This window comes from Vipera berus (genome assembly GCF_964194415.1).
Source record: "Vipera berus genome assembly, chromosome: 5".
NCBI lineage: Eukaryota > Metazoa > Chordata > Lepidosauria > Squamata > Viperidae > Vipera > Vipera berus.
The window spans coordinates 3,971,583-3,997,188 of NC_138207.1; the positions used below are offsets into that span (position 1 = coordinate 3,971,583).

A 25,606-nucleotide genomic window follows, 5' to 3' on the forward strand; every position below is an offset into this window, starting at 1 on the left:
GGAGCCCTCCCATTAATGATCAGATGCTCATAGAAATTCACCTTTATTGGCGATGTTCATTTTTTCTAGGTTTTTGGACCACAGTTGCGGTCAATTCTAAATCAGCCTTAACTGCCTATAGCCTTTGCTGCATACCAATGCTACAAAGGGGATGATTGATAACTGGAGTCTGCAGAAGGCTGCAGACAGGCCAAAACAAATGCCTCTCAAAATCCCAACTGTGCATTCTGCGGAGGTGCGCACCCTGCGTGCTGATTAGTTCCGACTTCCTACTGAGAGGCTGGGGAAGGGAAGGGAAGGCACATTCTAGGGCAGGGGTCCCCAATCACCAGGCTGTGCGGCCTGTTCGGAACTGAGCCGCACAAGCGGCGGGTGAACACGCATAGCTCCACTCATTCAAGCGGTGAGCAAGAATGCCCCAAAGGCTTCTCTTCTCTCTTGAGAGTGGAGCTATGCACATGTGTCGGCCTGCCAATCACGTGGCCCGGTTCTCCTCTCCCACCCCAGTTGGGCCACCGAGCCACCTGCTCCCGATGCTCCAAAAGCAGAGGGATGAGAGCAGAGGCTGAGTGTGACAAGTACATGCTGCTCAGCTTCGCTGACACACCGAGGCTGCCTGCACAGAACACCCGATCCACTTTTGGAGGGTTGGGGCAGCCTCCGTGAATCTGAAGGACCATGAGAACATGCCTCCAGAGGCTTCTCTTCTCTGTGCCAAAAGCTTTTGCAAACTGATGAAAGGCTTCTGGGGAGCGATCTCATGCTGCTTCAGGCCTTCCGCCCCTTTGCAAAAGCGGAGGAGCCGAAAAGAGCCGAAAAGAGTGCAAAAAAAACCCTGCACCCCAAAGCTTTCTCTCCTGTCTTGTGTGAGTGAAGCTGGGTGCGCATGGCCCAGTTCCCCCCTCTCTCTCTCACACACACACACACACACACACAGCCCAGGCCACCAAGTCACAAAGATTGGGGACCACTAATATAAGCGATACATACACTTACTACAAAAACCAGGAAGTAACAAACAATGCATGGAGGGAAATTGGAAAAAGTTTTGAAGCCCAGACAGACACAGAGAAAAGTGGACGCAATTGCGAGACAAATTCATCAGGGTTAAAAAAAAAATGAAAGCAAAGAGCAGGAACCAGAGAACAGATTCCTGCCTCTTTTAGAGCAAAATGATAAAATATATCAAAAAAAGAAGTTTGTTTTCAATCCCACACTGATAACAAATACCATTTCAATTGGGAAGGAACAAAAATCATTGGGCATGCCAACAACTGCCACACATGTGAATTTATTGAATCCTGCTATTCTACCAAGGGAGCAATTAACAAGCATATTGATCTAGATCCAACGGACGAATATGTAAGAAACCAGACCACTCAAACCACTAATCAACAAGAGAACCAATCAGCTGCTCAGAATTTAAAATATAGCTCCAAACGAACAGCCAATCACATGACCAAGTGGCCATACCGGCACACAAGACATTTATAAGCTAAGGAGAATAGGACAAGAAAATCCTGCTGTGGATGCTACCTAGTCTGGTAAAGAAACGTTCAGAAACTAAATTGAAACAAGCTTGGAGAGCAAACCACTGCCAAAATTTACAACCCCAGCTACAAATATTTTTCTATCACAGATGTGGGATTCTTTGTCTAGTTGAAATAAAACCACAAGCCAAAAATTCCAAGAGAAAAACAATGGCAATTTATTTGTACTCCTTTGCAAAGGGGGTGCTCCTTGTGCACACAAGCACACAGTGGACACAACCCCAAATCTACAATACTCATTCTTTATATTCTCCATGGCTGTTACAAATTTACCTCCCACCTCTTCTTCGCTGGCTTAGTAATCATATTGTAATCACGTCGTCACAACCATTCCAAAGCTTCTAAAGTGAATACGTTATCTCCGCTCCCGGTTACATCTCCCATTACTCTCAATTTTAACGCCCCCTTCTCTTATTTACGAATTACCTTTTATGGTTGTTAGTTCCTAAGGGTTGTCTCTAAAATTGCTATCCTATCAGTAAGTTCCGGTTAGGACCATTTTTTCAGCGTAGTAGAGACTTTCCTAGATACAATTCTCAAAGCTTCAAGCTAGCCTCATGAGATTAAAATATATACGGTATATTTGCTTCACAGGCTAGCATGTCTTCTACGGCTTCTGTAAATACAATAAGCTCTTTTCCCCACACAGGTAGGCCCTGAGTTACAAACGTTCCCTTAGCGAACGTTCAAAGCTACGTGGTAAGCCCCCCCACACCCCCATATTTACAAACAAGTCCCAAAATTACAAATGTTGCAGCAACTACGGCAGTTGTTCACCCGTATGAATGACCGCAGACTGCAACATTCACCCTGCCTTTTACCCCACCCCACCCCGGGCCAGATCTCCATAGGCACTAGGCCTGTGGATACTCACTTTGTGGAGATCTAGAGAGAGTTTGCTTTCTTGGCCCATTTCAGCGCTTCAGGCCTCTGGTGTGTATGCAGAGAATGGAGGCCTAAAGTACCTTAAGATCACGTGAAATCACCAGTGCAAGATCTCACGCTACTTGTAATGTATTGGCCTTTTGTATATGTTGTAAGTGTTTGGTCATGTTGCACTGCTTGCTAATTGCTTGCATTCAATTGCTAAGTGCTAGTTCATCTGTATAGCAGGCCCAGACTGGTTGTCTCTAGCCGGCTAAGTAGGTCTTTGGGCGGGAAACCTTAGCTTCAAACCTATTAGTCACCGCCTATCGGCCAACTGTATAAATAGCTGCACAGCAGGTCTCTTGTAGCTTCTGTTCTGTTCTGACCTTCAATAAAGCATGTTGCTGTTTTGAACCTTCCGTCTCGCTCAATGCCTGCAAAGAACCGGCTACACAACACTGGTGACGAAGATGGGATGTGCTGCTTCATCATAAGATCCTGAAGTCACTAGGGGGTGAGACCAGCACAGAGCCTGGTAGGGGACAGCGTTCCCCCCACCCTGGTCTGCCTACCAAGCCACACTGGAGACTACCCCGCCCTTAGGATCAGTCCCAGGGCCTATGAAAAAGCCAGCAGCACAAGGTAACCTGAGACACGAGCCGCAAAGACTTCTCACCATGGCGAAGGTCGGAAAGCTTGAAGAATTCGACGTGACACCCAGAGAGATGGTCATCCTACATTTCCCGCGTAGAGAACTACCTATGTGCAAATCAAGTCAGCAAGGATGGGCTGAAAGCCACAACTCTCCTCTGTGTGTGCGGCCCAGCCATCTTCGATATTGCAGAGAACTTGGTCACCCCGGCGCCGTTGGAAACTGTCACGTATGCAGACCTAAAGAAGCTGCACAACCACTTCGAACCAAAGCTTTCAGTGATAGCGTGGAGGCACGCCTTCGAACAACGTGAACAACAACCTGGCGAGTCGGCGACAGAATTTATCACAGCGTTTCGTCAAACTTCATGACTCTGCAATTTCTCCGACCTAGAGGAGCGACTAAGAGACCGCTTAGTCCAGAGGTGGTGACCCTAAGGCACGCGTGCCACCTGTGGCACGCGAGCCATTGCTGGATCATTTCTCCCTTCTTCCTCTTCACTCATGAGCAGCATTTTGTGCTCTCTGTGCATGCACAGCTTTGTGCTCTCTCTGCATGCGCAGCTCTCAACGCATGCGCAGCTCAGAATAGGCGAGAGTATAAAGCAGGAAATTTCGGAGGACACAGCATTTGCGGCAGAAAGTGCGAGAGAGGATGAGCAGACAGCGGACAAGCAGGCAAGCGAGTGAGCCATCCAACAGAGGTAGGTTTCGGAGGCGGGGGCAAAGTGGTAGTGGCGGGGGGCACTTGACTTTGATGGTGGCTGCGGGGGGTCTTGCATTGGCCTTCCTAGGCCTCCCTTGTGCGATCGCAGCGGAGGCGGTGAGGGGCGAGAGGCCGGGGGGGGGGCTTGTTTTGGCCTCCCTTGTGAGATTGCAGCTGCGGCGGTGAGATGCAAGGGGCGGGGGGGGACTTGTTTTGGCCTCCCTCATGCGAACACAGCGGCAGCACTGAGGGGCGAGGGGGGGCTGTTTTGGCCTCCCTCGTGCGAACGTGGTGGTGAGATGCGAGGGGGCTTGTTTTGGCCTCTCTCATACGATCACAGCTGCGGTAGTGAGGCGAGAGGGGCTTGTTTTGGCCTCCCTCGTGCGAACATGGCGGTGGCAGTGATGGGCGAGGGGCAGGGAGCTTGTTTTGGCCTCCCTCGTGCAATTGCGGCGAGGGGGCTTGCTTCGGCCTTCCTACGCCTTGTGCGATTGCAGCAGTAAGGGCGGCGGCGGGAGGGCTTTCTTGCCTCGCCTTGCAAGGCGGCAGTGGCAATGGTGTGTGTGGAGTGGCCTGGTTGCCTGAAGCTGCCTCAGCTGGCCGCTGTGCTCAGCAGGCCCAATGAGGCAGCATTCATATCCAGCCTCAGGGCAGTAGCAAGGGGTGGGCGTGCACGCAGCAGTGTGAAAAATGGTCTTGTCACTTTTTAAAGTGCCGTTGTCACTTCAAAGTGTCACTAAGTGAACTGTTGTAAGATGAGGACTACTATCACTTTTTTCCTTTTTGGGAGGGTCATCAAGTTTACATCAAGTTTTTGACACCTTTCTAGGCAACTGGAAAAGCCCTGTTACAGTACCCGGATTGCAGCTGATTTTTTGCAGGTATGTGGAATGGCCTGGGACCCACAGGGTTTGCAAAGTTAGGTGAGGAAGTTGGTTACAGCTTTTTAGGAAAGATAAAATAGATAACCAAGAATGCTTTATTGACCATTCTTTGTCCAAATTTTATATCAGTTGCATTTGCTAATACAGGCGTTCCACTTCAGATTTCTCTGCTATTTTCAGTATCTGTTAAAATGAAGGAGTACTTTTCCAACAACCTGTAAAATCCAAGTCACTGCTTTCATTGTTTAATTCCCCCCTCCTAGATTGTTGATTCAGGGAATATCCATTTCTTTAGTGCTAACTAATATTGTTAGTTATTTAGAAATAGATTTGTATTGGTTGCTTCATTTTTTAAAAAAAAAATTGTGTTTTTTTAGACTCCAAGTCTTGTATACCCACCGAAAAATGATGACAGCCAAAAAATCCAAAACAGACAGTGGAAGATCATTCCAAGGGGCCTTGACACAGTCATTTGGAGTGATTGAACGCAGTAGGAAAGCATTATGTGTCCTATGCGATGAAAGTGTTGTGTGTCGCACATCAAGTGTCAGACGGCACTTTGAAACCTACCGTAAAAATGTAGCCCAACTTGGTGATAATGAAAGGAAAGAGTTTATTGAAGGGAAATTGAGGAGCTATTATTCCCAGCACCTTAGTTTTTCCAACTATCTATCCAGAACCAATCATCTGACAGCTGCCAGTTTTACAATTTCACTGTGCATAGCGAAACATGGTAAGCCCCTCTCTGATGGGGAGATTATCAAAACGGCCATGTTGTCTGGGAGTGAGTCTCTTTTTCATGATGTCCCAAACAAGGATAAAATCATGCAACGCATCTCTGAGATACCCCTGAGCAGAAACACAGTTAAAGACAGAGTCCAGCGCATGGCAAGTGATGTTAGTCAGCAGCTCCCCACTGACTTACAAAAGGCAGCCTATTACTCCATGTGCTTGGATGAAAGCACAGATGTCAATAACCATGCAAGGCTGGCAGTAATTTTGTGTTATGCTGTTTGGTGACACCATGAGAGAAGAGCTGCTGAAACTGATGTCTTTGCCTGAAATAACACAAGGTATAGGAATCTACAATGCTGTGAAAGAAGCTTTTCTATCACAAGATGTAAGACCAGAAAAGGTGGTTTCATTTACAAGTGATGGAGCACCTTCTATGGTGGGGCCAACATCTGGTTTCGTACAGTTGTTTCCTCAAGAAACAAAACACAAAGTAATTCAGTCCCACTGCATCATTCACCAGGAAGCTCTCTGTGCCAAGGAAAGCAACAAACAATTTGACAATGTCCTCAAAGACATCACAAAAATAGTGAATTACATCATGGCTCATGCTCTGAATTGTCGGCAATTTCAAGTACTACTTGAGGAGGTTCAGGCACAGTATGATTGTTTAATTATGTACAACAATGTCTGGTGGCTGAGCAGAGGACAAGTCCTGGAGAGATTTGTGGCCTGCTTGGATGAAATTCAGCTTTTTATGCATGAAAAAGGGCAAGAATATCCACAGCTCACTGATTTGGCCTGGCTTACCAACCTCATGTTTTTCACAGACTTTACACACTTCAGCCTGCTGAATAAACAATTAAAAGGTGCAGGGAAAACAACAGACAGAATGTTTTCTGATATCAAAACATTTGAGAGAAAACTGCAGGTTTTTGAAAGAGACCTTGAAAGTGGGCAGTTGAAATATTTTCCTACTCTAAAAGTTTATTTAGAAAATTGTACAATGTTTGCAGACAATCCTACAAGCCATCAGGAAATCTACAAAGTTTTCTAGCATTGTTGCAGCTGCAAAGGTAAATTTTAGTAACAGATTTTCACAGTTCCTTAAAATGGAGACCACCCTGTGTTTTCTTACTGTTCCAGATAAAGCCAGATTTGAAGAACTTGATCTTTCTTGCTTAGAGTGGTTACTGTAGATTTAGGAAATCTGGAAATGAAGCTACTGGAATTCCAAGAATATGCTATCTGGAAAAATAAATTCTGTGACCTGCATGAAACACTAGAGAAGATGGAACGGATGACAAAGGACAGCACAGTTAGTTCTGAGAATGAAATCTTGAAAAGTGTGGAATTCTCTGCCAGATAATTTTAAGTGCATGAAAGCACTTGGGATTGCTCTCCTTACTTTGTTTGGATCATCTTATGCTTGTGAGCAGCTGTTTTCAGCTATGAATTTTATCAAATCAGACAAAAGAAGCAGACTAACAGATGACCTGAGTGCTGCATGTTGCTCTCAAACTTACAAACTATGAGCCAAGGGTAGATAAATTATCAGCAGGCATACAACAGCAAAAATCACATTAATTCTTTTTACTTTTCAATAAAAACTTGTTTGTATCATTGAAAACTCTGTTATTGTGTTTTTGGAAGGTGGAGTGAGTGGGGAATTTTTACTTTTTGCCTCGTGCTGTTTTAAAAAGAACGCACCCCAATGCCCCCCTGCATAGCCAGAAGCCTTGTGCCATCTGCTGCTCTGCTCCCCCAGCCTCTCTTTCCCTTCCTTTGAAACAACCCCCCCCCAATCCTCCCGTTCCTTCCTTCTGAAATAAAAAGAGAGAAAGCCAAGTTTTTTCTTTTGTGGTCTTTACATATTGAACCTGCAGCTAGAAGGAAGTGGGGAAGAAAACCATCTCAAGATGCTCTTCTGTTTTAACTTTTTTTTCCTTGTCACATTTTGGAGTTTTCATCCTGCTTCTGTGAGAGGGCAGCATTTGGGAGGGGGTGTAGCTGCCCTGCTCCTCAATGCCATCAGCTTAGCAAGGTGCCTACCTGCCAGCGCTCATTCCCCTCTCTGAGGCTTTCGCGAAGGGGGGGAACTGTTTGGTTTGTATTCCCCTCCCATCTGCTGGGTGGTTGCAGCAGGTTTTGGTCTCTTCTGTCGTGCTTTGAGGTTACCCACGAAGAACACTGGGGGGGAGCCCCACTCTGGTTACTAAGCTTGCTTAAACCCTCTTCCAAAAGAGCCCCCCTTTGCCTGCAACCCCAGCCCCTGCCTTGCCTTGCCCCACGGCAATGGCACCCCTGTCCTGCTCCCTCCCTTGCCTCACCTCACCCTGCAGCATGAGCCTCTTACCCACTGCCCCACCCACCAGAGAACCCCTGGATCTCTCCCAATCCTGCCTGCCTGGAGCGACATCAAGGTGGCCACGCCCACCCAGGCCACGCCCACCTGTGCTACCATGACTACTGTAGCCACGCCCACTTGGTGGCCACGCCCCCGGCACTTGGCAATGTGTAAGTGGGTTTCGGGTTGCAGTTTGGGCACTCGGTCTCAAAAAGGTTTGCCATCAGTGACCTATGACCTTTTCCCATAGTGCAGATTTTAAACCCAGTTACTGTGGAATTAAAACTCTCTCGACTTTTAGGAAAGATCCACCCAGTATTTCACTGCAATCTGTTGAAACCCTTTAGAGCTGTGGTGGCGAACCTATGGCATGCATACCACAGGTGGCACACAGAGCCCTTTCTGTGGGCACGCGCGCCTTCACCCCAGTCCTAGGCCTTCAGCTGGGTTTTATAAAACCTTTTCGCTTTAGGCCTCCGCCACCGTGTGCCAAAAAAAAAGGGTTCAATCAATCAATCAATTTCAAGTTATCACGGGAAAAAAAATCTCACAAAGTTGGAACTGATTGAACTTTTTAGTCCCACCCAGTCTGCCGTTACCACCAAAGCCACGCCCACCCAATGGACCACGCCCACCCGGCACCGAACAATACATAAGTGGGTTTTGGGTTGCAGTTTGGGTGCTCGGTCTCTAAAAGGTTCACCATCACTGCTTTAGAGATTCTACTCTGAGACCCCTTCCCAAAAAAAGCACCTGGCCCCCTTGTGTTGGCTGGAGAGACTCATTACAAAATTAAGGATATTCTTGATGCTAGATTGTATAAAGGGAAATTGCAATATTTAGTCCAATGGAAGGGATATCCGTTATCAGAGGCTACCTGGGTAAAGTGTACTGATGTAAAAGCTGATAGATTCAGATGCAAATTCTATGATAAACATCCTAACCACGGGTCAGCAACCCGCGGCTCCGGAGCCGCATACGGCTCTTTGAGCTGTCCCCTGTGGCTCCCAGTCCTCCTCCACCATGTTTAGTCCTGAAAAAAAAAGAAAGTGGCACTAAAAAAGTTCAACCAATCAATTCAAACTTCTCACCAAAAAAAAAAAAACTTGCAAAGTTTGAATTGATTGGTTGAACTTTGGTTTGTGAGACCGCCCACAAGCCGTTTGTGGGACTGCCCACAAACCTCTTTGTTTCTTCTGACTGCACTTGGCGGCAGTGGAGGAAGAGACGGGAGGACTGGAAAGGTGAGTAGGCCCTTTTTCTACCTGCTGCACGGGTGGGGGCGGCCAGTCCTGGGGTGCCCTGGGCCCGCCTCTTCCCTGGCTGGCAGGTCTCCCCTCGCCCTGCTCCACCGCCAGCTCTGCTAGCCTGGGGGTTGTGGTGGATGTGGATCCGCCTGCCCGGAGCTCGGTGGCAGGAGAGGCGACGGTTCCTCTCATTGCGCCCTGAACATAAATGTAAATACGAGCCCGGACTGGTCGGGGGGAGCATTTATTCCTGCCAAAACGGCTGTAGGCGCTTGGCGCCCCCCCTTTCCATCCCCGCCACTGCACGAGGATCAGGTGCTTGGCGGCAGTTCCTCTCGTTGCGTCCTGAATATAAATGTAAATACGAGTGGCCTGGACTGGTCGGAGGGAGGGGCGTTTACTCGGCGGCGGTTCCTTATCTATCACTCTGAATCTGATCTAAATGTGACCGGGTTGGAGGGAGGGGCGTTTACTCAGCGGCAGGAGAGGCGGCGGTTCCTTATTGCTCTGATCTAAATGTGAGTGGGTTGGAGTGAGCGGCTGAGGGGAAACGGTCTCGGAGCTGCTCACAGCCACCTGTGCGTGTGGCTGGCTTTTTAAAAAGCATTTTAGCTTAAGAATCTGGGTAAGGAGGCGCGGATGGGGCTCCCAGCCCCAAGGACTTGGGTAGGCCACCTTCAGCTGCTTTGCTGAAGGTTAAATCTTCTTTCTTTCCTTCCTTTTCTTCCACGTTCTTCCGCCCTCCACGTTCTTCGCCTCTCTGCTTTGTTCCGCCTCTGGGGATAGAGGGAGAAAGATGCATTCTCCAACTGGCTCTTCCTTCCCCTTCTCTGAGCTGGGCTGCAATCTTGCCCGCTGTTTCTCCACCTCCTCCTTCCTCCTCCCCCCCCATGCAGAAAAAAAGGAGAAGGCAGGGGTTTCCCTTCCTTGCCCAATTCCAGTGTTTGCAAGAGAGGCAGAAGTGATTGCCCTTTTGCAACCAGAACATCTTGCAGGTCTCCTCGCGAGAAAGGAAACCTCAGATACGGGCAAGCCAGGAGAAGTGTGTGTGTGTGTGGGGGGGAATCCCCGGCTGCAATTCCCGTCCAAAGTGGCCGAGGCCACTTTGGAAAGCAAAAGTAAGCATCGGGCAAAGCGAAGCTCTATTTCTCGGCTTGCCTCCATCCCTCGAAGCCGGGAGTTGCACCTTTGGAGGAGGAGGTGCCGTCAATCCGGTTGCTGCATCTCTTCCCCCATGGATGGGGGGGCCATTGGGGGAGGCTCCTGAGGCCCGCAGCTCTTCCAAGGGGAGGAGGAGGAGAGTGGGATTGGGGTTGCTTGTGCCTGCTAAAGAGCACCATGGCTCCATTTGTCTGGTAAGGAGGGGGAAATTTGCTCGGCCTCCCCTCCAGCCCCAAGCAGTACCTTTCCCTCGCGCGCGTGTTTCACAAGCCTCCATTTGTCTGGTAAGGTAAAGGTAAAGGTTCCCGCGCACATGCGTGCTAGTCGTTTCCAACTCTAGGGGCCGGTGCTCATCTCCGTTTTAAAGCCAAAGAGCCAGCGCTTGTCCGAGGACGTCTCCGTGGTCATGTGGCAGGCATGACTAGACGCCAAACATGCATGGAACGCTGTTACCTTCCCACCGTAGTGGTCCCTATTTTTCTAATTGCATTTTTACGTGCTTTTGAACTGCTAGGTTGGAAGAAGCTGGGATGAGTAACAGGCACTCACTCTGTTACGCAGCACTCGGGATTCAACCCACCAAACTACCGACCTTCTGATCGACAAGCTCAGCGACCTAACCCACTGAGCCTCCCCTCCGGCCCCGATCAGCACCTTTCCCTCACGCACGTGTTTGACAAGCCTCCGTTTGCCTGGCAAGGAGGGGGAAATTTGCTCAGACTCCCCTCCCGTGTATGTCTCGGTTAGGTAAGCTCCACTTTAATCAAATCCTGTTCTGCGAATGCGCACGTGCATTTTGCGGCTCCCAGTTTTGTTTTGTTTTTGTGAGGGAACTGGTTCCAAGTGGCTCTTTCACCGATTCAGGTTGCCAACCCCTGGTATAGTGCAACACTGAAGTGCAATATCAGGGGCAGCGCAATGGTGAATAGAATGTGAAGGATGTGTGGATATAATGTCTGTTTTTATTTGTGGTTTTTGAGTGTAGTGTGCACTACATCGTGAGTTACACAATGATAATAAAGATATTCTCTTCTTTTCTATCTTGGATGAAAACAGTTCCTTCTTTTGAGAGAAGCAACCCCTTTGGTGCTGGGCAACAATAAAGGTGTCCATTTGAAGGAGATTTCTCACGTCTGTGATTTATGCGCTCCACCATCTCTGTGAATCACATGGAGCTGTCCATCATTCAGCATCATTGTCCTCCCTCTGGGAGGCTGGGTATGTGCTACATGGAAGTGTATAGTAGGACTGACCCTAAGCCCTCTACTTAACATCTCAGGTACCAAGCGGACAGTCTCTGAATACAAAGAGCTTAATCCCTCTTTCCTTCCCCAACAAGAGCCTTGGTGGAGCAGTGGGCTAATGCCTCCTTAAGTAACACCAGCTGCCTGCAATTAGTGCAGGTTCGCATCCCACCAGGCTCAAGGTTGACTCAGCCTTCCATCCTTCCGAGGTAGGTAAAATGAGGACCCAGATTGTTGGGGGCAATTAAGCTGACTTTGTAATAATGCCGCTTGGGGGTGTGTGTGAAAGCCCTAATAAGCAGGCATATACATAGAATGAAGGCTACTGCTAAGCTTGTAAGCCGCCCTGAGTCTTCGGAGAAGGGCGGGATATAAATGGAATTAAAAAATAAATAAATAAATAAATAAATAAATAAATAAATAAATAAATAAATAAATGCAACTGGAGGTGGAAAATCATGACCAAAACATGAGACTGTGGCGACATTCTGGCTCTCATTCAAAGATCGCTAAAAGCTTTCAGACCAGCCCTTCTCCTCAGATGCCTCCAAGTCCGAAAGGGGAGATTTGGGTGAACATTTTGGAGAAGGAATTCTTATTTTTGTCCAAGAACATCCACAAGCTTGAGATTCACCTGCAGAAGATGAAGTTGCATCAGCTTTGGGATTTGCCAAAGAGAGCCTGTGAGTCCTTGAAGTTGATGCATCCAAACTGCAGAAGTCACATCGTTGGTAGAAAGACACCATGGATTTCCCTCCTACTACAAGACAACAGTCACAGTTGTCCCACTGAGTCCTGGGCTATAAGTACAGCGAGGACCGAGACCATCATTAGAGAAAGAACAAAAAACCTGTGCAATTGGCTTTTGTCCTACGGTCAGCTGTGAGGCCTTCTATAGCTTCAGAAAGGCAACTTTCTGGATCTTTATCCAAAATTCTCATCGCCTTCTTAGATCTACTTTTCCTAACTGACTTTGATATGTAATTATTCTTCTTATTCAGTTTCCATAAATCAATTAAAAAGCTATCCTGGAAGTGGCCAACCTTTAATTGTGCTTATAATTTTGCCTGTATGATGGTTGCCATGAAAACAAGTTGATTAGAAATTAAAATCCCATCTTGACTCTCAAATTTTTGTCCAACAAATGGGATACCTCAAAATGAGCACCAAACTTCTAGACTTTTCTTAATATGAAGAAGAAATCAAAATATGTCACTAAACTCCTCGAAATAACAATGGTCTTCCGCATTGCCACTACATCCACCCTGACATATCTTAATTTCCCTTCATATTTTTGCCTTGCGTGAATTTTAAGTCTCCAAGTAATAAATAATACATGTACATACAATTCTTTAACATTCAAAGTATGTATCATATTACAGCCATTAGAAAAATAATTATTGGATTATTGGGTTAGGGAGGGAAAAGAACAATCTGGACTTTTCGGAAATAGGGACAACTAAGCAGAGTTGGGCTGCTAAACTTTCATACGAACGTCAATTGAAGAAATTCAGCGTGTAAGGAACGGTGGAGAAAACTGTTCAGGAGAGCCTGAATGGCCTTGGATTGCATCAGAGGTGTAAATCAACGACGGAGATGTTGGCTGCTGACACAGAGGTTCTTACAACATCCCCATCGCTGCCACCTCCAATGCAGGCATATGCGTTTAAACCTCCCCCTAGACCTGATTTTGGGACCATCAAACTACAAGCCAACATCTTTGAAATGGACATCCCCAAAATGGACATTTATCATTATGAATTGGATATAAAACCGGAGAAATGTCCGAGAAGAGTTAACAGGGGGATGATTGAGAGCATCCTGTCATACAGCATCACAGTCTGGTTTGGAAGTATCCCTGCTTCAGACAGGAAGGCGGTGCAGAGAGTGGTGAGGACAGCAGAAATGGTTACTGGCAGTTCAGAGAGTGGTGAGGACGGCCAAAAAGATCACTGGCAGTTCCCTCCCTCCCATCCAGGACATGGCACAGAAGCGTTGCTTGAGCAGGGTCCATAAGATTATCTGGGACACTACTCATCCTCTTCACAACCTGTTTTCCTTGTTGCCTTCTGGGAGGAGGGGGCTTCGTGGTATCCGTAGCAGAACATCCAGATTCAGCCATGATTTCATTAACCTTGTGAACTCTCAAGCTTCCTCCTTCCGTTACATATTCAAGATGGGACAGTATTTAATATTTTATTTCATTTGTATATGAGCAGCCCAAGATGGCGGACGTGCTGGGCTGAGCGCTGCAAGCTCGAGCAGTTAGGCGTCCCCAGGAGCCCCTCAGGGGTGCCTTCGTGCCCTCTGTGTTTGGGGGTAGCTGCAGGCAATGAGTTAGACAACGAGGCTGCTGCTGGCTGGCTGTTGACTCACCGCTTGCTTGTCTGCTGGTTTGCTGTTTATGGCATCGCGGGCCGTTTCTCGGCGGCGGCGTCTTCGGGTGTTCCTGGACCGTTTGTGGCGTCTGCGGCAGCGTTTTCGGGCCGTTTGGGGCCCGCTTCGAGCCTCGTTTTGGATGGCTGTTTCAGTCCGTTCTCGGCGGTGGCGACATTTCTGACGTTTGTGGCGGGGCGGCGGCGTCGTTCCCAGGCCGTTCTGGGCTGTTCTTGGCAGCGTCAGCGGCGTCTGGAACCGTTTTTGGGCCGCTTGCGCCAGTGGCAGCAGTGTGTTCGGGCCTTCCTGGCCCGTTTTCCCCGGCGGCGGCGTTTTCGGCGGTGTAGGCGTTTTTGGTGACAACGGCGGCGGCGCTTGCGGCGGCGTCTTCCCCGGCAGCAGCAGCGGTTTCGGCAGCGGCATGGCCCTCAACTCGCGCCAGTCCCTCGGTTGCTTCGTTTATTCCGGATAGCCTGGCGTCCTCAGCGACCTCGGCGGCCCTCGAAGGGGCTCGGGTTAGCTGGTTAAGTCCAGTGAAGCCCAGTGTAGCCCATCTGAGTCTGGTCGGCCTGGAGGAGCCCGGAAGATCTGCGCTCTATGTGGCACCTATGAACTACCTATTAGTGCCGATGGAGCCCGACGGGGCCTGGAAGAATTTAGCAGGCCCGGAGGAGCCACACTTTAGAAGGCCGCGGTCTGGAAGGCCCCTACCAGTGGACAATTGGGGGCCCATGGAGTTGCGGCTGGGAATAACGCCTGGAGTGGCGGAGCGGCGGAGGAACTGTGGTGGCGTCTTGAGTGGCTGGCCATTAGCAGATGGGACTACTATGGCCTATCATACTTTTGCATTACACGAACATTTGCCTACTCTCCTGCATATCATCCCCAAAGGACTCAGAGGGACCTGGGTATAAGCCACGGTGAGAGGGTGGCTTAAACTCACATCTGCTGCCCCTAGAGGTGAGAGCTTTATGGGGTATGCCTTACCCAGAGTGTGTGTTCCAGACCACCCCCGGGAACAGAACCGCGACCGTCGTGAGAGGATGGTGGTTGGTCTGTTCTGGGGATTCACCCAGCTTGAGTGGCAGTGAAGCTGGGTTGATGGTCTGGACACCCACATACCCTCTGTTTTAGATCCTCCTAATCAATTAATATGGGACTGCCTTCCCCTGGATTTGCTCCTTATGCCTCATCTTTGTTATACTAGCACGGACTTGTTCGCCCTCAGGGGTGCCCCCCCTCCTGGGTGTGACCCGCCTCTCTAGCCACTTATTATCTCGATGAAGGGCCCGATTGTTGGGACCCTGAGAGATGGCTGGGCACAGGCAGCCCCCCCCCGATATAAATTTAATAAGAGGCCCCTGGTTAGTTTTTTAGTTAAATTTTTTGTGGGGTATGGGAGGGGGGTGGGAATTTCTTGTGGTTGTTTGGCTATGGGGGGTAGTCCATCAACCGTTGTTCAGGCCAGGTCCGGGATTGATCGCGTGGGGGGGAGCAGGGGTCGGTTGCCTCCAGAGCTCCAGAGCGGGTCGTGGGATTACCTATTCCCACGACGTTAGGGAATGGCAGCAGGTGTATGAACAGAGGGCCGTATCAACATCTGGGAGGGTCTCTCCGCTGTTTACAAGCGGTGAGACGCTCCAACCCTCTGCTTCTGCCCCGAGGTCCCGGGAGCGAGGAAGTGCAGCCACCTGAGCTCCGGTTGGTGTACCTGAACGCCAGGTCCGTTGTTAATAAGGCTCCTCTTGTCCGGGACCTGGTTGAGGGTGAGCAGGCGGACCTGGCTTGCATCACGGAGACCTGGTTGGGCCCAGAGGGCAGTATTCCTCTGGTTGATCTCTGCCCACCAGGTTTCCGGGTGCTACACTGGCCTCGGGCTCAGGGTAGGGGCGGGGGAGTGGCGGTTGTCATAAGGGAGACCTTGTGTCCGCGGGAGGCCACTGTTCCCCAGGTAGTCGGGTGTGAGTCTCTCTTCTTGAGATGTGGCCCTGGTGCGCAGTTGGGCTTTCGCCTAGTCACGCGGCAGCAGCCCTGCCTGAGCTTCTCGACATCCTCTCTGGGTTGGTGATTGAGTTCCCCAAACTTATAGTTTTGGGTGACTTCAATCTACCATCCCTAGGAGGATCATCTGAGTTAGCTCGGGAGTTCATGGCTTCCATGACGGCCATGGACCTGACGCAAGTAATTCATGGACCGACTCATGTGGAAGGCCACACCCTTGACTTGATTTTCTTATCTGGACGGTGGTTAGATGATCTTGGTGGGGGCTCCCCAATTGTCATGCCCCTGACATGGACCGATCATCATCTCCTACGGCTGGTCTTCCATTTTGCCACTCCCCGCCATGGGTGTGTGGAGCCAACTAGATGGTACTGCCCCAGGTGCTTAATGGACCCAGATAGGTTCCAGGCAGCGCTGGGGTCCCCACCTGCCTCCTTCGCTCACAACTCGGCGGATGCCTTAGTGGAAGCCTGGTATAGGGCAGCCACAGAGGCTCTTGACCGAGTTGTACCCTTGCGGCCCCTGACCTGGCGCAAATCCCAGCGAGCTCCATGGTTTTCCGTGGAGCTTCGGGAGATGAAGCGTCGGAGACGGGGCCTAGAGAGCTGTTGGAGATCCAGCCAATCCGAATCCGACAGATTGCGACTAAGAACCTATATTAGGTCTTATCTCGCAGCGATAAGGGCGGTGAGGTCTAATCACTTTGCTACCCTTATCGCGTCCGCAGATAATCGCCCGGCCGCCCTGTTTAGGGTGACCCGCTCCCTCCTTAACCAGGAGGTGAGGGAGGAACCCTTGCAGTGTCGTGCCGAGGAGTTTAGTCAGCATCTGTCGGACAAAATCACTCGGATTCGGACCGGTCTGGACTCTGACTGGGCAGAGTCTGACGATCAGGACGCGGGCGGTCTTGTCGATATCACCTGGGAGGAGTTTGATTCTGTGACTCCGGAGGAAGTGGACAGGATTATGGGGAGGCTGAGTTCCACCACATGTTTATTGGACCCGTGCCCTTCCTGGCTGGTTTATGCGGCTCGGGAGGGGACATGAGGCTGGATCCAGGCGGTTATATCTGCCTCTTTGAGTGAGGGTAGTTTCCCCGCCGTCTTGAAGGAGGCGGTGGTGAGACCTCTCCTCAAGAAGCCTGCCTTGGACCCAGCTGTGTTAAATAACTTTCGTCCGGTCTCCAACCTTCACTTTCTTGCGAAGGTTGTTGAGAGTGTGGTGGCGCATCAGCTTCCTCTGGTCCTGGATGAAGCGGATTATCTAGACCTGTACCAATCGGGTTTCAGGCCCGGGTACAGCACGGAGACGGCATTGGTCGCTCTGGTGAATGATCTCTGGAGGGCTCAGGACAGGGGACATTCCTCTGTCCTAGTCCTATTAGACCTCTCAGCGGCGTTCAATACCATCGACCATGGTATCCTGCTGCGGCGTCTCAGGGGATTGGGAGTGGGAGGCACAGTCTTGCAGTGGTTCTCCTATCTCCTGGGACGTTCGCAGTCGGTGTTGGCAGGGGGGCAGAGGTCGACCTCGAGGTCTCTCGTTTGTGGAGTTCCTCAGTATGCTGATGATGCCCAGCTTTTTATTTCGACCCCAAACCACCCCAGTGATGCCCTCGACGTGATGTCCCGTTGCCTGGAAGCGGTTCGGGTCTGGATGGGGAGGAACAGACTTCAACTCAACCCCGACAAGACTGAGTGGCTGTGCATACCGGCATCCCGGGATATTCAGAATATTCCATTTCTTTCTATGGGGGTGAGCTATTACTCCCCGTAGATAGGGCTCGCAACTTGGGAGTCCTCCTAGATTCACGGCTTACTTTGGAAGATCACATGGTGGCCGTGACTAGGGGGGCCTTCGCCCAGGTTTGCCTGGTCCGCCAGTTGCGGCCCTATCTAGACCGGGATGCCTTGTGTACGGTCACTCATGCGCTCGTGACGTCTCGTCTGGACTACTGCAATGCTCTCTACATGGGGTTGCCCTTGAGGACCACTCGGAGGCTCCAACTGGTACAGAATGCAGCCGCGAGAGTTGTGTTGGGAGTCTCCCGATACTCCCATGTTACACCTCTGCTCCGTGAGCTGCATTGGCTTCCAGTGGTCTTCCGGGTGAGATTCAAGGTACTGGTAATGGTGTTCAAGGCCCTACATGGCATGGGTCCGGAGTACCTTAGGGAGCACCTGCTGCCGGCATCAACTTCCCTCCGCCCTGTGCGTTCCCACAGAGAGGGCCTCCTCAGGTTGCCACCGATCAGAGAATGTCGTTTGGTGGCCCCCAGGGGGAGGTCCTTCTCTGTGGGTGCCCCGGATTTGTGGAATCGGTTGCCAGTGGAGCTCCGGATGGCGCCCGACCTTCACTCCTTCCGGCGCGATCTGAAGACGCATTTATTTGAACAAGCCGGCTTGGCCTGATGGGGTATGGGTTGGGTTTTTATTGTCATTTTAATATATGTATTTACTGTTTTTTAGCTTGGGCATATGTTTAATTCTTTTTTAACTTTTTTATTTTTTGTATTTTTATATGGTTGCCCTGTTCACCGCCCTGAGTCTTCCGGGAGAAGGGCGGTATATAAATAAAATTATTATTATTATTATTATTATTATTATTATTATTATTATTATTATTATTATTATTATTATTATTATTATTATTATTATTATTATTATTATTATCATTATTATCATTATTATTATTATATGTAGGGGTGTGAGTCTATACATAGGTAGTATGTAGTATGTTTGAGGTCTGTGTCATGTATGCATTTCACTTTGAGAGCGGGCAACTGAATTTCATTTCTGATGTGTGCCATTGTGCCCATAGTAAAAAATGACAATAAAGATTATCTTATCTTATGACATCAGGTATCTTAGTGACCCCAAAAGTAGTAAGAGTGCACTTTTGTTTTCAAGGCTTACTTTTGTTGAAACAGGGCTTCCAATCAGTGACATCACTTCTGCATTTCCCCCCCCACCCCAACTCCAAAACTGGCACGACAGTGTAGTCCCTCCCTGAAAACTCTTGATGGGATTTAAGACCATAGGGTGGCATTGACTGACACATGCTGAACATCTTGTCATCTGCCCTCCCCAGAAGTATTTTTTGATTGGTCAGCAGCTAATAGGGGCAATGTTTAACCTAAATGAGTGATAGATACAATTTACCCAAACCAGTAACTATGAAAAAAATGAAAAAAATCCATTTGTCGAAATACATGTAAACACATCCTTTATAAAAATTCTTCCATCCCAACACACCAACAAGCTAGGATTTAAAGGCTAGACTATAGACTGCCCTTTATAGACTGTCAGATGGACAGCTAACACTTCCAAAACCCAGTGTCCTCCGTTTTATTGCATAGGTTTCTAGTCAGCTAATTTTTGGAGATTAAGTTTCCTCCCCCCTCCAATTCAAGGGAAAAAGCTGCAGAAAGGTATTCACTCCTTGCTTGCTTAGTTTCTCTACTCTTCAGCCTGGAGTTGGGATAAAGTTGTTGGGGTTTTTTTTTGAGAGAGAGAGAGAGATAGAGACTAGACATCTCAGTCCAAGCCCACATCCATGTCGTGAGAGGTAGTAACAGGACAAAATAAAGAGATTGCTAGGAGCAGGCAAAGTTATGTGTGGCCTTGTGCCACAGGATTATTATGGCAGCCATGAAGGCCATCCCGGGTCACCCAGAAACAGCCTGGCTAAATGGGTTCTGGTGAAGTTGCGACAGGCCCAGCAAGCTGGCAATGGATAATATATTGCTACAGAAATTATAGCGAGATACAAATGGACTGATCAGACAAAAAAATGACCATGGCAATGTTAAAGGGCAGCAAGACAGAACATCAAAATACAAAATAGGATCTTTGGACACAGCCAGTTTGGGAAATAAAATAAAAAAATTGTAGAAATAATGGAAAAAAGAGCAGTAAGATAATGGGACTAGCCAACGTAAGATGCAGAGGACATGCAGTAGTAGTAAGGAAGTTCACAAAGGATACTTGTTTCTTATTCAAAAGGGACCATAGCTGAGAATGGAATGGGCTTCTTGGTTCATCCAGACATAGCAAAACGCATATTGTTGTTGTTGTTGTTGTTAGCTGCGAAGTCGTGTCCGACCCATCGCGACCCTATGGACAACATTCCTCCAGGCCTTCCTGTCCTCTACCATCTTAGACATCAACAACTATTTGGAAAGAATACAAATATAGAAATGACTTTTTTTTCTTGTCAGTTTGGGGGGGGGGGGAATCGCAGAAAGAGTTCCTCTCCTTGTTTGCCTGGTTCCTTCCTCTACACTTCCAGTTCAAAAGAAAAAGAACTGCACAGAAATTTTCTCTGGTTGTTTGCTTCGTTCCTCTAGTCTTCCATTTCAAGGGGGAAAAGCTGCAGAAAGATGTTCTTTCTCTCCTTGCTTGCTGGAATCCTCTAATCATCAGCTTGAAGTCAAGGTAAGGTTTTCAACAGGATAGAGATTGGAGAGCAGAGGGAATACGTTTGGTTTGAACACTTAATGGGAGAGGGGGAGAGGTCAGCAAGTCGGTCCCTCCCAGCTTTTAATTTTGTGGATAGTCAAGGCTGTGGTCTTCCCAGTTGCAATGTATGGCTGTGAAATTTGGACCGTAAGAAAGGCTGAGCACCAAAGAATTGAAGCCTTTGAACTCTGGTGCTGGAGAAGACTCCTGCGAGTCCCTTGGACTGCAAGGTGATCAAACCGGTCAGTCCTAGAGGAGATCAACCCTGATTGCTCTTTAGAAGGCCAGATCCTAAAGCGGAAACTCAAATCCTTTGGCCATCTAAGGAGAAGGAAGGACTCACTGGAGAAGAGCCTCATGCTGGGAAAGATTGAGGGCAAGAGAAGAAGGGGACGACAGAGAATGAGGTGGCTTGATGGAGTCACTGAAGCAATAGGTGTGAGCCTAAATGGACTCCAGAAGATGGTAGAGGACAGGAAGGCCTGGAGGAACGTTGTCCATGGGGTCGCGATGGGTCGGACACGACTTCGCAACTAACAACAAATTGTAGAAATGTGGCTTTCCAGGGGAAGGATGCAAGGGGTTAAGCAAGCAAAAAGTTTTGGGTAGCTTGTCCTAAAATTAACACCTTTTATGCAGGGGCCAGCTTTTGCAGGACAGTTTTGCAGCTCCTTGATGGCCAGCTGATCACAGCAGAAAGATTAGGGAACTGGCCCTTTTCTGCCCCAGAAAGACAGCACCTCAACAGGAAGAAGTGAAAATGCACATTGGCAGGAAGCTTTTAAATTATTATGACCCTCATACCATTTGTCAAGCGGACATTCCCTGAGCAAGTCTCTTTTGGAGTCAGAATAGGAGTGTGTGAGGGAATCTGAACAAGGAAAAACCAGTGAAGCACTGTCTTGCAGCACTTACTTAAAATCAGATTTGAGAGGAGCAGAGTTCAAAACGTCCTGCAGTCCTTTCTATGAAATTTTAAAGATTCCATGTGTTCATTAAGCTTTGAGCATGTCTGCAAATTTCTCTCCACTGTGGTGAAAAGAGAAACCAAAAATAGCCACTTCTGGTTTCTCCTAAACTAGAAGAAGATTCAAACTTCGTTTTGGATGCAGATTATATTGTTTCTAGAAGTATCCAAAATGTAGAACTATCCTGAAGTAATTTGCAGGCATGACTTAGATTTCATAATTAGGCGTGACGGGAGTGACCGAGCTTACCTCGTCAACAACATTCGGTCTTTCAACCTCACAGACCCATTTGTGATGTTTCATACCCAATTGAGAGATAGCTAGCCATTAGCACCCAAATGAAACATTTCAGACATCAGAATTAGTCCAAACCCTGAAACAAGTGGGCAATTTCCTTTGGAAAAAGAAATCTTACAATTAAATATTTTCAAAGAGAAAATATTACAAAGGAAACCCAGACCCATAAACCTGCCATCACAGATGTAGATGAACCAGGAAAGATGGGGGTACACCTCAGGAAAAAAAAACCATTTAAGGGGTAAGCCAAACCAAATTTAAAAGACCAAAGAAAAGTTTTTTTTCTGTCTCTCATTCCTCCTTCCCCTGCCCTGAGCAATTCGGGGCAAATTACCAAGCCAAAAGAAACATTCTGAGGACAGGAAATCGCAGACACGTGTCTTAGACAAACAATTAAACCCATCAACCTCACTAGGTAGAACATTGTAACACTAAACAAGACAAAGAAACACATCTGCATGAGCAAAGAAATACTTCCTGAGGACAATATTAGTCGCTACCGGTCCAGACACAAACTAGATGGAATTAAATGAACAAAAAATCTTTACAAAAGCCAAATCACAATCTGCATAACTTGAGGGGTATAAGAACAGGATCCCTCACTTTGGGAAAGTACCAGCTAGTCCAGAAACCATTGCTGTACCACTACTCCGTACGGTTTCTGTACATAAAGCTACTTTCTGGCAGTTTGCTTCATTCTGTGTCATTTCTTCCTTCTGAGCTGAAGCTATGCTTCCCAGCTGGAGACCCAAACCACGGAAAATCTTTTTACAATTCTACAATTCTGGAGACCACGAAGGGACTCCAGCCAATCCAGCAACCGGACCCAGTCCATAGGGCTCCTATCTTGCCGGCAATAGACTCCCTTTAGTCTGTAGGTAAGCCCACGGACCCTGCCTGGGAAGCCAGGGTAGTAAGTCTTGTGCTCAACAGCTGCCCGAAAGTAGGTGAGTACCGCAAAGGGTTTAAATTTGGGGAAGATGTATGTTGAATGTATGTTGAATGTATGAGCTTCCTCCTCTGATCACCACTGGGATTTCACCTCCTCCATGCTTTTTCCTAGACGCCCCCAGGTTTGCTGCTAGCTTCACCAAGCCGTGACCGGCAAAATTCCAGAACACATGGGGTAAAGCCAGAGCGTGGAACATTGCCTGGTAGAAAAGAGCAAAGGAGCCGTGTGTGTGTGTGTGTGTTGAATGAGGGAAGGGAGCGCTAACAGGAAATGCCAGCAGAAATCAATAAAGCAATGCTCATCTATAGGAGGGGCCCGTACTAATGCACAAAACAGGTCCTCCCAGACTTCTAAGTCTGAGAACTGACAGGTAGGGGTTAATAGAAGGCCAGGTACCTGTTGCGGCAGATTCTCCTCAGACACTTTTTTGGTTTGCAAAGTGACGGCAGGGAGTTCCCTAGGTAGGAAGGAAGGGCCCGTAGTTAGTTTAGGGAACCAAAGTCTTCCTGGACAATTTTTTTAGTGCCCAAAAACTGACAGGTGGGGCGGTAGGGATAGCGTTGCTGAGAGCGGCTTGGAAGTGCTTTCTAGGAACCCAACTGAGCTGATTGAACCCATCGGAAGGGGAACATGGGTAGCTGCATTTAGAGGGTTGGAATTAGGACACTCATTGGAGACTTGCTCGAGGCATGGCACAAGAGGCAAGTGCCCGTCCAGGATGGCATGAAGAAAAAATGAGCAAAAGAAATTTGTAATGAGTGGGCTTTGCTGAAGGATGGAACTGGAAGACCAATTTGGCCAAAAGACAGTACCTGGGTAAGGAGCCGCAGGTGGGGGCGGCCAGTCTTGGGGTGCCCCGAGCCTGCCTCTTCCCTGCCCGGCGGGTCTCCCCTTGCCCTGCTCCAATGCCACCTCTGCTAGCCCGGGGGAGGGGGTCGCTGGGGGTCTTGGAAGCTTCCCTTCTTGGCCCCCACCTTTCGGCCATCCTGCAGGCGGCAGATCTTCGGGGCATCTTCCGAGAGATTCCCCTGCAGCACCTGCCCGACCCGCTGACCTCTTTATCCCTGCCAGCTCTGCTGGGCAGCCCCCTCCCGCTGGTCGCAGCTGTCCTGCTGGCCATGTGTATCAGCTGATCCGCCGCAGGTAGCCCGGGAAGCTCCCTCTGCCTGCTCTGCCCGCCCCTCGTGGTCGTCTCCCAGCCTGCTGCACTCCCCCCAGCGGGCTGGACAAGATCGCCCCCCGGCAACTTGCTTGACTGGACCTTCTTAACCGAGCTAAGGACTGCACCCACCACCCCATTTTGATCTGATGCAAAATGGGTCCTGGGCTGCAATATGATATAGTAATACAAGAATGCTTTGATGACCCTGAGGCAAAGAAGCGTAAAATGACATGGCAAAGGAAGAAAGCAAGAATAAGATTGAAGAAATATGAACATATTTAAGAGGACTGAAATAGAAAATACCAAAATAGACAGGATTGTATTGGGATTACGAGAGATTGTTTTGATAAGTAGATAAAAATACTGATTATCTATAAATAATAATAAAATAAAATAAAAATAAAATACAGATGTCGGCAGAGGTCTGGAAAACGGTTGAGATTTGGTGAAAATGGCGGCGACCACGGGCGGCGTTTTGTGAGCTCCGTGACAAGCTTTCGCAATGGAAGGCCGGGAGCTCACTTGAGACCCTACCGAGGCTGCATCTGGTCGGGGATGAACATCGGGCGAGCGTCGCTTCGGCGGCGTGGAGCCTTTCCCCCTGGAGCCCCCCCCCTTGGAGGATAGCAGCGGCAGCGGCAATTTCCTCCTGGAGAGTAGCGGCAGCGGCAAGCGGCTGCCGATCTTCCCGGCGCCCGAGATCAGCTGCCAGGCGCCGTTTCTGACTGCTCTACGGGGCAGCGGCAAGACAGTTTTTTCAAGGCAGCGGCGGCTTGGGCGGCCCCCAAGCCAGCTGCGGACCATCTGGCACCCGTTTTCATCTGGTGGGTGCCTTTCCCAGCTGCCTGGACTGTTTTCTGCATGCCGTTGGTGTTTTGGCCTGTAAAATGGCCACGGATCATCTGGCGCCGGAATCATCTGGTGGGCGCCATTTCCAACATGCTGGCTTTGCGGAGGCTTCTGACTCTGAACATGGCAGAGACCTGGCGGCCTGGAAACCGGCCGCGGAATATCTGAGGATTAACTGGGTTAGTCTCTGGCAGCATGTTTGTAGCCTTCTATCTTACTTAATTGCTGCTGCTGCTTATGGGGTTGGCAGCCTGAAGATCAGCCCTGCCTGTGATTATGATTGCATTAAGACATCGGATGATGGCTTGAGACCGATGCAGGGTTTGGATGGATTGAGACTTTCTTCTCTTGTGACTTCCTTTGATGGTCCGGAACAAACCCGGGATTGGACCGCGGTGAGAGGGCTGCCCCGAACTGGTCATCAACCTCCCCGCTGGTGTGAGAGGCCAGTGGGGGAGGTTCCACCCGGCAATGACGTTTACCTAATCCAGACTGAATCTCACAACTTTGGTGAGAGGTTAGCTGTGAGTTCATCATCTGGACCGGCTCAGGTGAGAGCAGAGCCGGATTGGTGGACAAAGACATGTTCCAGTTTCAACATCTTAACATCTTTAATATCCTATAACATCTGATAACATCTGACTTCCATTGTGAATAATGGCTCACACGGACTTTTGCTCTGTATGGTCCGATTACAATACTCTGGGCCGGACTTGTACGCCCTCAGGGGGGCTCCTCCCTCCTGGTCACGACCAGCCCGTTCGCTTACCATCTCCCTTGATGACGGGCCCAATTGTTGGGATGCCGAGAGGTGGTTGGGTTTACCCAGGGGCCTCTGGGGAAGACGCATCAAGAGGCCCCTGATACGTTTTCTAGCCGGTTATTTTAAAGGGTTAGGGAGGGGGAGGAATAGTGGGGAGGGGAGGGAATTACTAACCGGCACTCAGTCTGGGCCGGTTATGGCCTCTGGCAGGATGGGGTTGGGGGTGGAGGCTGCTGGCTCCGCGTGTGCTGAGGTAGAGTGTCAAATCCCCACGACGATAGGGAATGGCAGCAGGTGGTTGCACGGAGGGCCACATCGATATCCGGGATCGCGCCCTCGCTATCTTCAAGCGGTGGCGCGCTCCAACCCTCTGGTTAGCACCCTCTTAC

General features: G+C 49.1%; 1 protein-coding gene across 1 annotated transcript in view; it reads right to left on the reverse strand.

The window, feature by feature from the left end:
- Positions 1-680, reverse strand: part of NMUR1 (neuromedin U receptor 1) — a gene marked incomplete at both ends in the record, with an annotated part of 81,719 nt that extends 81,039 nt beyond the window's left edge. Inside the window, one exon of the mRNA XM_081329969.1 lies at positions 503-680. Coding sequence (XP_081186095.1) covers positions 503-680 — 178 coding nt within the window. The remainder of the gene's footprint in view (positions 1-502) is intronic.
- Between the last annotated feature and the right edge of the window lie 24,926 nt (positions 681-25,606).